Source organism: Hoplias malabaricus, chromosome X1, assembly GCF_029633855.1.
Source record: "Hoplias malabaricus isolate fHopMal1 chromosome X1, fHopMal1.hap1, whole genome shotgun sequence".
NCBI classification, from domain to species: Eukaryota; Metazoa; Chordata; class Actinopteri; order Characiformes; family Erythrinidae; genus Hoplias; species Hoplias malabaricus.
In genome coordinates, this window is record NC_089818.1 from 3,588,930 (window position 1) to 3,600,197 (window position 11,268).

Here is an 11,268-nt window from a genome sequence, read left to right on the forward strand (position 1 = left end):
TAATTATTTAGGCAAAAACTATTCTTCATACCAAGGAACACACATGAGGCTAAGGAAATATACCTGGAAGAGTAGCACTGACTGACGAACCCCTCGCACATACAACTGTTCAGTTTCTTACGTTAACGCTCCATGAGAAGGCCTGGTGTCACCAAACTTTTGACAGGCAGCGTACTCCATGACGGATGACACACCCCAAACTGGGCACTCAGAAACATCTACAGAGGGTAGAAAGTGATGGGAGGCTCATGCCGTGTCCTTTGAGCTTGGCGCTGGTGTCGTAGTAGGCAGGTTGCTGCTGGTGGTGCTGGTGGCAGTCTGTGGTCTTGGGCTGCTGAAGCCAGGGATGTGAGGTGGTCTGCCGGCCTGGCTCACGGCAGTTGGGGAGAGTAGGGATGGGGAAGAGGGTGACGAGGAAGACGAGGTAGAGGTGGGAGACACAGAGGAAGAGGAGCAGTGAGAGGAGGAAGACGAAGAGGATGAGTAGGAGCTGGATTGAGCAGCGGAGTGGGTTTGGGCAGAGTGCGAGAGCCCGTATCCTTGGGCCGGCTGCGAGGAGCCAGGCACTCGCAAGGACTCGTTAGAGGGTGGGGTCATCCGGCTTAAACTAAGACACGGGATGGAGGATTTGGAGCTGAGAGAGGGGTGATTAGAAGGTTTAGACGTGTTTGAAATGGGAGCGGATGCAGAGCTGCTTTTTCCCGAGCTAGGACAAAAGGCTGGGATCTTAGAAGCAGGCAAAGCAAGGAAAGCATATTTACTACTCCCGCGAGCTGCGATAGCGCCCCCGTTGGCCTGCGAACAGAGACGCCGGAGGACATGCAGTGTCAAGCAAGGAATGGAGACACAAAAGCAGGAAAGTTTAGAAACCTGCACTTAGTTACAACAATTATATCAACAAAAAAATACTATGGAGAAATGAATGTAAATAAAAATCGCATGGTTTACACTTCAAAGCAAGAAAAGGAACAGCATAACACTTCCAAAAATTCATTTGAACACTGGTAACTGATGGGAATGGTGGGAGTTTAAGGTGAGATGCTTAGGGGTAGAGTTTTAATCAGAGAGATGGAGGAAAACGAGACATCACAGCTGATCCACGCAGGTCCACTCCACTCAAACTAAAAACAGTCACGGGTTCACAGTCACAAGTTGCCATGGGACATCACGTGTCTGCATCTTTAGGCCATGAGAATGGGAGTCTCTCACACTGGCTGCCCTACAGTAAAACTACCTGTCGGAACTGCCTCTGGGAGTCCTGGATCTTTTGGGATTTGCTGGGTTTCTCCGCACTCCCTGCTTGCTGGCGGGATCTAGGCGAGGAAATTCGACTCGAGGAAGGAGAGCCTCCGGTGTTCTGCAGAAAAGAAAGGAAAGCATAAATAAGATGAAGGCAGACCAACTCAACGGTTTGAGAGTTTGAGACGAGGTACTTGGACCCAGAAACATGAAGCCAAACATGCTCAAAGGAACCCAACATTTTCCCCAACAATAGGCATGCACGGTAAAGTCATTAATCAAATAAGGATCAGAGCAAGTCATTTCTGACACAGGAAAAACCTTCACCCCTTCAGACTTGCAGCCAAAGCCGAGTGCTACAGACAAGGACAGCAAGTCCGTTAAGACACCTCAACTCCACAAACCATGGCGATTGAAAGAAATCACACACAGGACCAAGTGGAGAGGGTTCCCCACTGCGAGATTCCCCCACAGGCACCTACAAGACATTCACGATTCATGGCGGATTAAGGTCAGTGGTTAGAGTAGCAAACCCTCAGAGCCAAACCCAAGGCACCAGCAGGAGTGGAGAGGAGCTGAAGGGAGAGACCTGTTTAGTGCCACTGGAGCTGGAGGAGCTGGAAGAAGAGGGTCGAGAGGCGGACTGCCCTTTGGGTTTCTTCCGCTGCAGGGACTTTTGGGGTTTTGCTACCTGTGGAGTCGGTCTCTTTGAGGGAATCGCTTCTCCTTGCACCGTTTGAGCAGTGATTCTCTTGGTCTTCAATTCTTTACGTGAAGCTTCAGGAGACAGCGCAGGGTCCATGTCACTGATGGTGGTCTCTAGTTGCTTAATGGTCTCCTCTAAGCTGTCTAAGGTTTTGTATGTGGTTTTACAGATCTCGTTACTCCTTCCTTTAGAGGGTAGAGGACTGACAGTGTTTGGTGACACAGTGGTGCTTGTGGAAGTTAACAGACCGGGAGAATTGACTGATTCTACCTGGGATTTGATCTCAAACCTTTTGGCTTCTCTTGCTTGCTTCACCGTACCATCTGCTTCTTCTTCATCCTCGTACACCACTACCTGGAGGGTTTTTTTGCCTGTTTTTGTGCCGGTGCGGAGAGCCTGGCCTATAGCTGCTAGCTGCTTCTTGGGAAACTTGAATTTGAATTTCTTTTTGCCCTCTTGCTTCGAGTCTCCAAGCAGATCTACTTTGGATCCATCTTCAGACTCTGGGGAAGAGCATTCTGGGGAGTTCTGGTGTTGACCGTTATCACCAGTGCTTTTACCATCAGGTCTGCACTCATTGGTGCCCCCAGTCTTGGTCATTTCCTGCCTGGTCCCCTGCGAGCATGCATCTTCTTCCTCTGTCTCCTCGGTCTCCTCATCGATGGTTTCCTCTGCAAGCATCTTGTCCAGCTCCTCCTCACACTCAAAGATGGTGGAGAGACGCTTGTACGCCTGACGGATGTCCATAGGCTCCTCGAAGAGAATGATGACAGGTTTCTTATTGAACCCACCATCCTCTGGAGCGGAAGCCGTTGTGTCTGTCCCCACTTTAACGGTTTCCACGTCTTGGCCCTTGGAGCTGACCAGCTGCTGGTATTCTCCATTAGACAGGGCCTTCACTTTGGTTTTGGTAATCATGAAGGCGATGTTATCAGGTGGAGGTGGTGGTGGAGCCTCCTCCCCAGGAAGGTCAGGGCTCAAGCTGGCGTCCTCTGTGTACCTGGCCCTTCCTCTGGACGACCTCATGACCACTTGCTGCTCATTTTCCTGGTGCCCGTTCTCTCCTGAAAAACCTGACACTTTGGCTTCAGACACCACTGGTGTCTGCACCACAGACCCAACACTAGAAGATGTCTCTGTGACAATCATCGGGCTTTCTGAAGTCGAAATCACTTGCTTTTCTGACCTTTTTGGGACACTCTCAGCAGACTGTCTTTTCGAAACAACCACTGTATCATCCTCAGCCGCTCTATGGGGATCTTTCAGCAGCTCAGAGGGACTTACAGGTATCTGCTGAATACCAGTGGAATCCTTCTGGCATTCCTCCACTGATTTCTGAGCTTCTAAAGTTAACTCGTATGATGTTAGTATGCTTGGCCGCTCTGAAATGTCAGAAGCGTTCAGATTTGCCACCTTAGAAGAAACGATTCCTTCCTTCGACTCTTTCGGGACTTCGGGTTCTTTAGGGAGATTGTTGCCGGGTGCCTTTGCTGTGCCAGTGATGTAATATATGACCTGGTAAAAAGAGGGATTGCTTTGGTTAATAGAATGCAACTCAATCTAATCAGACAGAGGAACAAATGAAGGATTTCATTATTTTACCCCAGATCCGGCTGAAGCATTGGGGGAGTGCTTTTCATCTTCAGAATGGTGAGCTGTGTTCTAATATCGTTAAGGGACATCATGAGTATATGCATCACCTCAAATCAGCATTAATGCATGCTTGAAATAATTCAGTGTCACAGATATACGATTAATCTACAGTTATTTACAGTTTAATTACATTTAATCCAATTTATTCACAATTTATTTTCATATGTTTATAGGAACACTACGTCAGGTTTGGTATTTTTGCTCCTGGGCTCCCTCTACGTTTGCAGAAAGTAATTCATTTTTCCAGCACTGTCCTGTAATCTAGGTGTACGGAAGGTGAAGGGTTGGTTTCCCCACTCTTCTCCAAACGTTACATAGTGCGGTTTCTGCAGTGCTGAGCCCGGAGTGGAAATGACAGTGGCCCTATCCTCCCTGTTACAGGTCGGTGGAGCATCACAATCATTTTGAAGCTGTAATTTTAAGTTAAAAATTGTACCTAGTGTTCCTTTAACAAAAAAATCAAGTTGGAAGTTCAAGAGTTGAATGATCTCATGCAAGGCATTACATTTAGTGTAGGAAAATTAAATGTTGCACGTTAGAAAATGTAGTGAACCAGTGTTCCCGGAGGACCTAGAGTTTGGGATTAGGAAGGTGCAGGTAAGAGCCATTGAACGAACAGAGATATGAACAAAGTTTTGAAAAATCAACATGCTTTACATCAACATAACAACAATAAGCTTTAGAATATAGAGTATTTCGCTTTTCCCATAATTATCAAAAATATTTAAATATTTAAACTTTAACCTTCCAGGCCCCGTTTGACACATTATAATAAAAAGACAGAGCAAAGTCAAAATTACTTTTTTTTTTTTACAGTGTGCTATATTTTAACCTGGAAACCCACTTCACGTTCGTGCAATTATTTAAAATTCATTGTAGTGCATAGCCTTTGTCATTCTTCATTGCAACCCCATCCAACAGCACCCTCCCTGTTCTCTGTACACCATTCCGTCTCGCCTCAAACATCAGCCTAATTTGGACTGCAATAGCAAAAATGTATGAAAGCAAGGTTAGACACACACTCAGGTCTCTAAAGCACTGCAGCCGCTCAGCCGTGGAAAACCAAATGGAGGTTGGATGTTAGTAACAGCAGTTAAAAGGGCGGAAGGAAGCGCCCTTGTGGGTTAGTGGCATTAAAGCAGGTTGACGCCAGGTAGCGCTGCACCGTGTCTGTTACCTTGGGGTCGTATGAGGAGAGAGAGAAGGCCGCCTCGGTGTCTGGGAGCTCGTGGGTGGTCAGATCAACCACATATCTGGGCTCTAATTCTTTAACCGGGCACTTCTCAAACACCTGGATCACAGTGCGGTCAGATTAGACCAGGAATAGAACTATCAGAGTTGATGTGCTTTTGGTACATGATGGTACATGAGTGGTCTGAATCTTATCTATAACAAGACGATGGATTTTAGAAAGTTGTTGATGTCGCAGCCAGTTAAAGAAGAGCCTAATCCAGTGTAAGTCAGGGAATCTGGGTGTCGAATCAGGGTTAACATTGCCTCTAAGTGTAAACTGTCATGAACTCATCTTAAAGTCTTAAAGCAACAACAACCTGTGTGAAGTATGAAGTATGAAAATGTCATAAAACACTGTGCAGTTTGTAGTCATCAATCACCATTTTAACGTTTAAGCTGGTTTTCTATGAAGGACAGAACAAATGACATAGGTATAAATAAATAGATGCAGTATGAAGGATATAATATTACATACAGGGCCACCCACCCAATTAACATATAGAAATATGTTCATAAATAAATGTAGATATTTGGAAATACATATATAAACAATATAAACATATAAATATAGAAATATAGCAGCATAAATACACATATTCATTTATTCATCTGTAACCCCTTATCCAGTTCAGGGTCGCGGTGGGTCCAGAGCAACACAGACACACACACACATTCACTCACACACCTACGGACACTTTTCAGTCGCCAATCCACCTACCAACGTGTGTTTTTGGACTGTGGGAGGAAACCAGAGCACCCAGAGGAAACCCACACAGACACAGGGAGAACACACCACACTCCTCACAAACAGTCACCCGGAGGAAACCCACGCAGACACAGAGAGAACACACCACACTCCTCACAGACAGTCACCCGGAGGAAACCCACACAGACACAGGGAGAACACACCACACTCCTCACAGACAGTCACCGGGAGGAAACCCACACAGACACAGGGAGAACACACCACACTCCTCACAGACAGTCACCCGGAGGAAACCCACGCAGACACAGGGAGAACACAAAACACTCCTCACAGACAGTCACCCGGAGCGGAAATCGAACCCACAACCTCCAGGCCCCTGGAGCTATGTGACTGTGACACACCACCGTGCCGCTCTACACATATTCAGATATTATTTAATGTCAATGTTTTGTCCTCCATAGCTCTTTCTGTAGGAAATCTATATCATATGTTTGAATATGCTGTGATATGACTTGTGTACATTGTTCCAGAACTGTAAAAACTCAAGGATAACATGTCATTTGTCTCAATCGTTTCACCACCAATGTGAATAATTCAGACTTGGTAATCTTCTCTAGATTGGTACATTTGAAATCAGACCACTGTCTGTTTACATCTAATTCATGTTATTATACATCTGCTTTAAAAATGTAATAAATATAAAACATTGTCGAAGCCCATTACCACTTGCTTCTGTCCCTATCGCCAAACTGCAGAGATTCAGGTGCTGTTTGGCACCACTAGAGGGCAGAGCACACAACACTAAGCAGAAGCTGGGTTTTAGATGATGGTGGCAGGCACAGTTGTTTGTATGAACTGTCAGCCTGGGTGTGACTAGATGAGGCTGTACAGTGACGTAGGGCGTTTGTGTTTGTTCCAAAAACACCTCGGCCCTGCCCGTTTTCCTGCACTTGGTGGTGTTTTCCCTCGCTAATGTCCCCCTGTTTTAACTCTCTCATCCATAATCATTTGAAAACATCTGCTCTTATCACTGTGTGACTATGGAGACCCACTTTATGGATCATAAGATACTTCATTTAGGGACGAGAGCTAAACTTTATAAACAAATGTCTAATAGTAATTAACTTTCTAAAATATTGTGGTAGTTTTTGTAGTAAAGTGATCTATTGGCCTGTGTCAGTATGTAGTTGTATTGTATGTGTATTAGAGTGGGGTGTTACCCACCTGCAGCTCTGCTATGATCTTATCTTCATCATTCTCCTCTTCATCCGGAGCAGCAGAGGTGTTGATGGGTGGAGGGGGTTGGGGTTTGGGTTTGACCTCTGGGGGAACTCTCTGGGGTTTGGGCTGAATGGCCCCCTCCTCTGACTCCTGTGGCAAAGAAAAATCAAGTTAAAAAAAAGAAAACATGACAGACCCTCAGCCAACAACATTGACCCTTCAAAGACACAGGCAGCTGGAATTCCATACACAAGGCACACTATTCACCTATCACTACAAGAGATTGGCATCAGTCTGACACTCAGAACAGGTGCTGGGCAAAAAGATGAGGATAAACTACTGGATAACGGAGGCAAATCTGGCTTTTGCAGCTTTACAAAATAAAGCAGAAGTACGAAGCATTGGATATTTTAACCTGATGATTTTAAACTGAAAGTTAGTAAAACTGACTATTGTCATTTTATTCACTAAAAAATAACCTGAAAATATAAAGTAACATGAAAGTGAGTAGAATTTATTTGTCACTGCATTCATTGTGAGTTCCTTGCAAAGCCTGTGCATTGATTTGTTCTGGTCTCTGTGATAATACTGCTTTCAAATGAGTTTTAGTTTAGACAATTTAAGAATGTGATTTCTATGTTAGTGCCCATTAACGTAGTGTATTAATATTTAATATTTATTTATTTAATATTAAATTATATTAGGGCGGCACGGTGGTGCAGCAGGTAGTGTCGCAGTCACACAGCTCCAGGGACCTGGAGGTCGTGGGTTCGAGTCCTGCTCCGGGTGACTGTCTGTGAGGAGCGTTGTGTGTTCTCCCTGTGTCTGCGTGGGTTTTCTCCGGGTGACTGTCTGTGAGGAGTGTGGTGCGTTCTCCCTGTGTCTGCGTGGGTTTCCTCCGGGTGACTGTCTGTGAGGAGTGTGGTGTGTTCTCCCTGTGTCTGCGTGGGTTTCCTCCGGGTGACTGTCTGTGAGGAGTGTGGTGTGTTCTCCCTGTGTCTGCGTGGGTTTTCTCCGGGTGACTGTGTGTGAGGAGTGTGGTGTGTTCTCCCTGTGTCTGCGTGGGTTTCCTCGGGGTGCTCCGGTTTCCTCCCATGCTCCAAAAACACAAGCTGGTAGGTGGATTGGTGACTTAGAAGTGTGTGAATTGCCCTATTAAGGACACAGACCCTTCAGGGTGTGTTCCTGCATTGCACCCAATGATTCCACCGCAAACCTGAACTGTAAGCGATTACAGATAATGAATGAATGAATGAAATGGCCATTCTTCCACTCTCAAAAGAGATGTGTTAATAACATAACATTCTGTTTTCATTTAAACACACACAGTGTTGTTATACAGGATAACGTTTGATATAAGCTGTTATAATGGGTGGAACAGGTATGTGTTTTTTTCAACACATCTCTTTTTAGAGTGTATTAGTGAGAGTGGCACACCCTTGTACAGGAATTACGGAGGGATTACAATGCTGAGGTTATATGTTGTAAAATTGTGATCTGGCTGAATGGTTCTCAGTAATAACACTGAGAGAGTGTGTGTGAGACGTGTGTTTGGGAATGCTGCGGAACTGGGTGTAAAACACACGCATGAGCTTGTGCATACCTGAGGAGGGGTGGGTTCTTTGCGACTGGTATAGATGACCTCTCCAGAACGGCCGGTTGTGAGCCCGGTGGCCTGAGGGTAGAATCTGCGGGGTGGGGGTGGAGGGGGAGATTTGCCGGCTGTTTCTGAGCTGGGTTTGGCTTTGTCAACACTGGCTCTGTGTGGTTTCTCCACCGGAGCCTTGTGAAGCCTCTCAGTGCTGAGCTGGACTGGTTTTTCTGCTACAGGTTCAGCTGGTGCTGTGACCTCTGTGTGCAGATGCATGAACAGAACTGAAGATCAAAGAATGCTCAAAAGCAAAATATATTAACTCACGGGGGATAATGTTTACTGTCTCCATATGACCTTTAAAAAATGTACAAATCACAGATATTAAACATTAATATATACGTTACATGCATAGAAAATGCACAGTTCCTTTTCTCTCGTAAAGGAACACTAGGTAAGTTTTGCTATTTTTGCTCCTGGGCCCCCCCTAGAGTTGCAGAGTGTAACTCACTTTTAGAGCACTGTCCTGAAATCAGTCATAAACTGGTGTATTTCCTATCATATATATGTCTTGCTGGTAAAATTTGTTATAGTATCTATAGTTACTGGTAAAAATCGTTTATTGCCCCTTTAAGTACTACTACCGCCTTTAATGGGTTCTCTCAGTAGTTGACCTCAGTAGTTGCTGTATCACTGAGGTGGATGTACCTGGAGCTGGACCTGGAAGCTGAGGACAGTCCACTTCGTCTGGCAAAGTTTCGTTTGTTGGAGGGTTTGAAATGCTGATGTCCTGCTGAACAGTCACTTCCAGGTCAGGGATGGCCTTCATGAGATTGGCCTGAGCTTGCTGCAGTATTCTCTCCATCTCAGACCCTGCTGCCTCCTCCAGCTGCAGCTTAAAAACACACAGACAAACATTCATTCATTCATGATCTGTAACCCTTCTCCACTTCACCCTGCTTTTCAATGGTCAGGACCCCAACAAGACCGGGTATGATTTGGGTGGTGGATAATTCTCAGCGCGGCAGTGACACTGATGTAGTGGTGTGTTAGTTTGTGCTGTGATGATATGAATGGATCAGACACAGCAGTGCTGCTAGAAAACTGAGGTTTAAACCCCTCAGTGTTACTGAGAATAGTCCACCGACCCAAAATATACAGTCAACAGAATCCTGTGGGTGGTGTCCACTGATGAAGAACTAGAGGACAATCAACACAGAGTGGACAGTCAGTGTTTAAAAACTCCAGCAGCAGCTGCTGTGTCTGATCCACTCATACCAGCCCAATACACGCTAACACACCACCGCCATGTCAGCATCACTGCAGCGCTAATAGTGATCCACCACCCAATTCATACCTGCTCTGTGGTGGTCTTTGGACGTCCTGACCATTGAAGAACAGGGTTAATAATTATATATAGTTATTAATACCTTGTCATTATTCGCTGCTGTGTTTTCCTTGTGCCGTGTTGGAGGTGTGGTGGTGGTTTCCACAGAGGTGATGGAGGTGACAGTAGTGGGGCTGGGGGTGCAGTTGTTGATGATGCTTTTCTTCTGGAGGGCAGGGCTGTGCTCCCGGCTGCGGGGGCTCACCATGGCGATAGTGGGTGTGTCCCGGTTGTGAGTGGATGTCAGTGGGGGGCTGGAGTGGTGGGATAGTGCAGCGGATAACTGGCAGGGCTGCAGATTGACTGGTGCACTTTGAACACGCTGCACCAGCCCTGGAGATGAGGGAGTGTGCTCAGTGCAAGACCCACGAGGCTGAGGGGTTGGAGAGTCCTGGGATGAGGAATCAGGCTCCTCAGGCTTCATGGGCATTGGGTCAGTGTTGAGGTGACCCTCTGTAGCACCCCTGCAAAAACAGACACTTTCAAAGTAGTGCTCAGAAAGTCTGGATTTAGAGCTTTCTGCATGTGTATATATATGGCTTTTACAGTAAGCTGAGATTTAGTGTGTTGTGAGTAGGAAAGTGAACACTCTGAAACTAGTTTGACATGCTCTGAGAGAGAGAGAGATAGAGAGAGAGAGAGAGAGAGAGAGAGAGAGAGAGAGAGAGCTATTCTAAGTGCAGATTTAGTATGGTAAATTAGCAATCAAATGGAACACCTGAGCAACCACTTGTAATAACATAGCCTCCACTAGCAAAAGCTTAGCCAACTTATTTATTTACTTATTTATCATATAAAGAAATATCTCATTCTTAGCAACTGCTTAGCATCCACTTTGTAGACTATTTAGCCGTTTAGTAATCACCTGATTTTTTTTTCCTGGTCGTTTATTTTCATTTTGTAACTTTTAAGAAATATATCCAAGTGTTGAATGTTAGCCTCCTCTGCTGCTGTTTGGCTAATGGCTATTGTGACTATTGACAGGGAGGGCTTGGTTTCTTCGCTCCTGTTTGGGCAAGAGAGCATATAATCTTTGTTGTTGCCTGTTGGCTAGTGTCCTGCTAATACTGCTTCTAACTGCTGCTAATATTGACTGGGTAGCGTTTTTAATCGCTGCCTGGTGGCTAGTAGCCTGTTATTCCTTCCTGCTGCTAGCCTTTGCTAATTTTGACAGAGCAAACCCATCTCCATTGCCATGTGAGTGTGAATTTAAATGTAGTGAACCGGTTATGTGCTCTGTGTATTGCTGTGTCTCTGGTTGTCTTTTGGTGTTCTTTGTCGAACTGTAAAATGATTTTCAGTCTAAGAAAGGATAATCTGCTTAGGTTTTCATATGTAAAGTTATGGAAAACCAACAAAAACATGTTAGCATTTGTAATAAAACCATTTTGAAACTCTATTTTTCAAAGATGTATCCAAATATTTTAAAGGCAGTTTACCTCCTGAGGCTGCCCAGTGTCTCAGTCAGGGATTTGACCCTCTTCAGCATGCAGTCCATCTTGTTTGGCTCCTCCTTGAGGAAACGTACAGCC

The 11,268-nt window shown here is 45.4% G+C and overlaps 2 protein-coding genes across 2 annotated transcripts in view; both read right to left on the minus strand.

The window, feature by feature from the left end:
• Positions 1-246: 246 nt before the first annotated feature.
• On the minus strand, positions 247-597 carry LOC136676004 (uncharacterized). The gene has a single exon (XM_066652848.1). It carries the CDS (start codon positions 595-597, stop codon positions 247-249), a length of 351 nt encoding a protein of 116 aa, XP_066508945.1.
• A 603-nt stretch (positions 598-1,200) lies between these two features.
• Positions 1,201-11,268, minus strand: part of LOC136676057 (sickle tail protein-like) — a 41,463-nt gene continuing 31,395 nt past the window's right edge. Inside the window, exons 12-20 of the mRNA XM_066652909.1 lie at positions 11,176-11,268; positions 9,780-10,200; positions 9,058-9,244; positions 8,362-8,609; positions 6,762-6,908; positions 4,776-4,889; positions 3,548-3,607; positions 1,829-3,460; positions 1,201-1,357 (exon numbers count right to left, since the gene is read on the minus strand). The exon at positions 11,176-11,268 is cut by the window's right edge and continues 55 nt beyond it. Coding sequence (XP_066509006.1) covers positions 1,220-1,357; positions 1,829-3,460; positions 3,548-3,607; positions 4,776-4,889; positions 6,762-6,908; positions 8,362-8,609; positions 9,058-9,244; positions 9,780-10,200; positions 11,176-11,268 — 3,040 coding nt within the window. The 3' untranslated portion in view covers positions 1,201-1,219. The remainder of the gene's footprint in view (positions 1,358-1,828; positions 3,461-3,547; positions 3,608-4,775; positions 4,890-6,761; positions 6,909-8,361; positions 8,610-9,057; positions 9,245-9,779; positions 10,201-11,175) is intronic.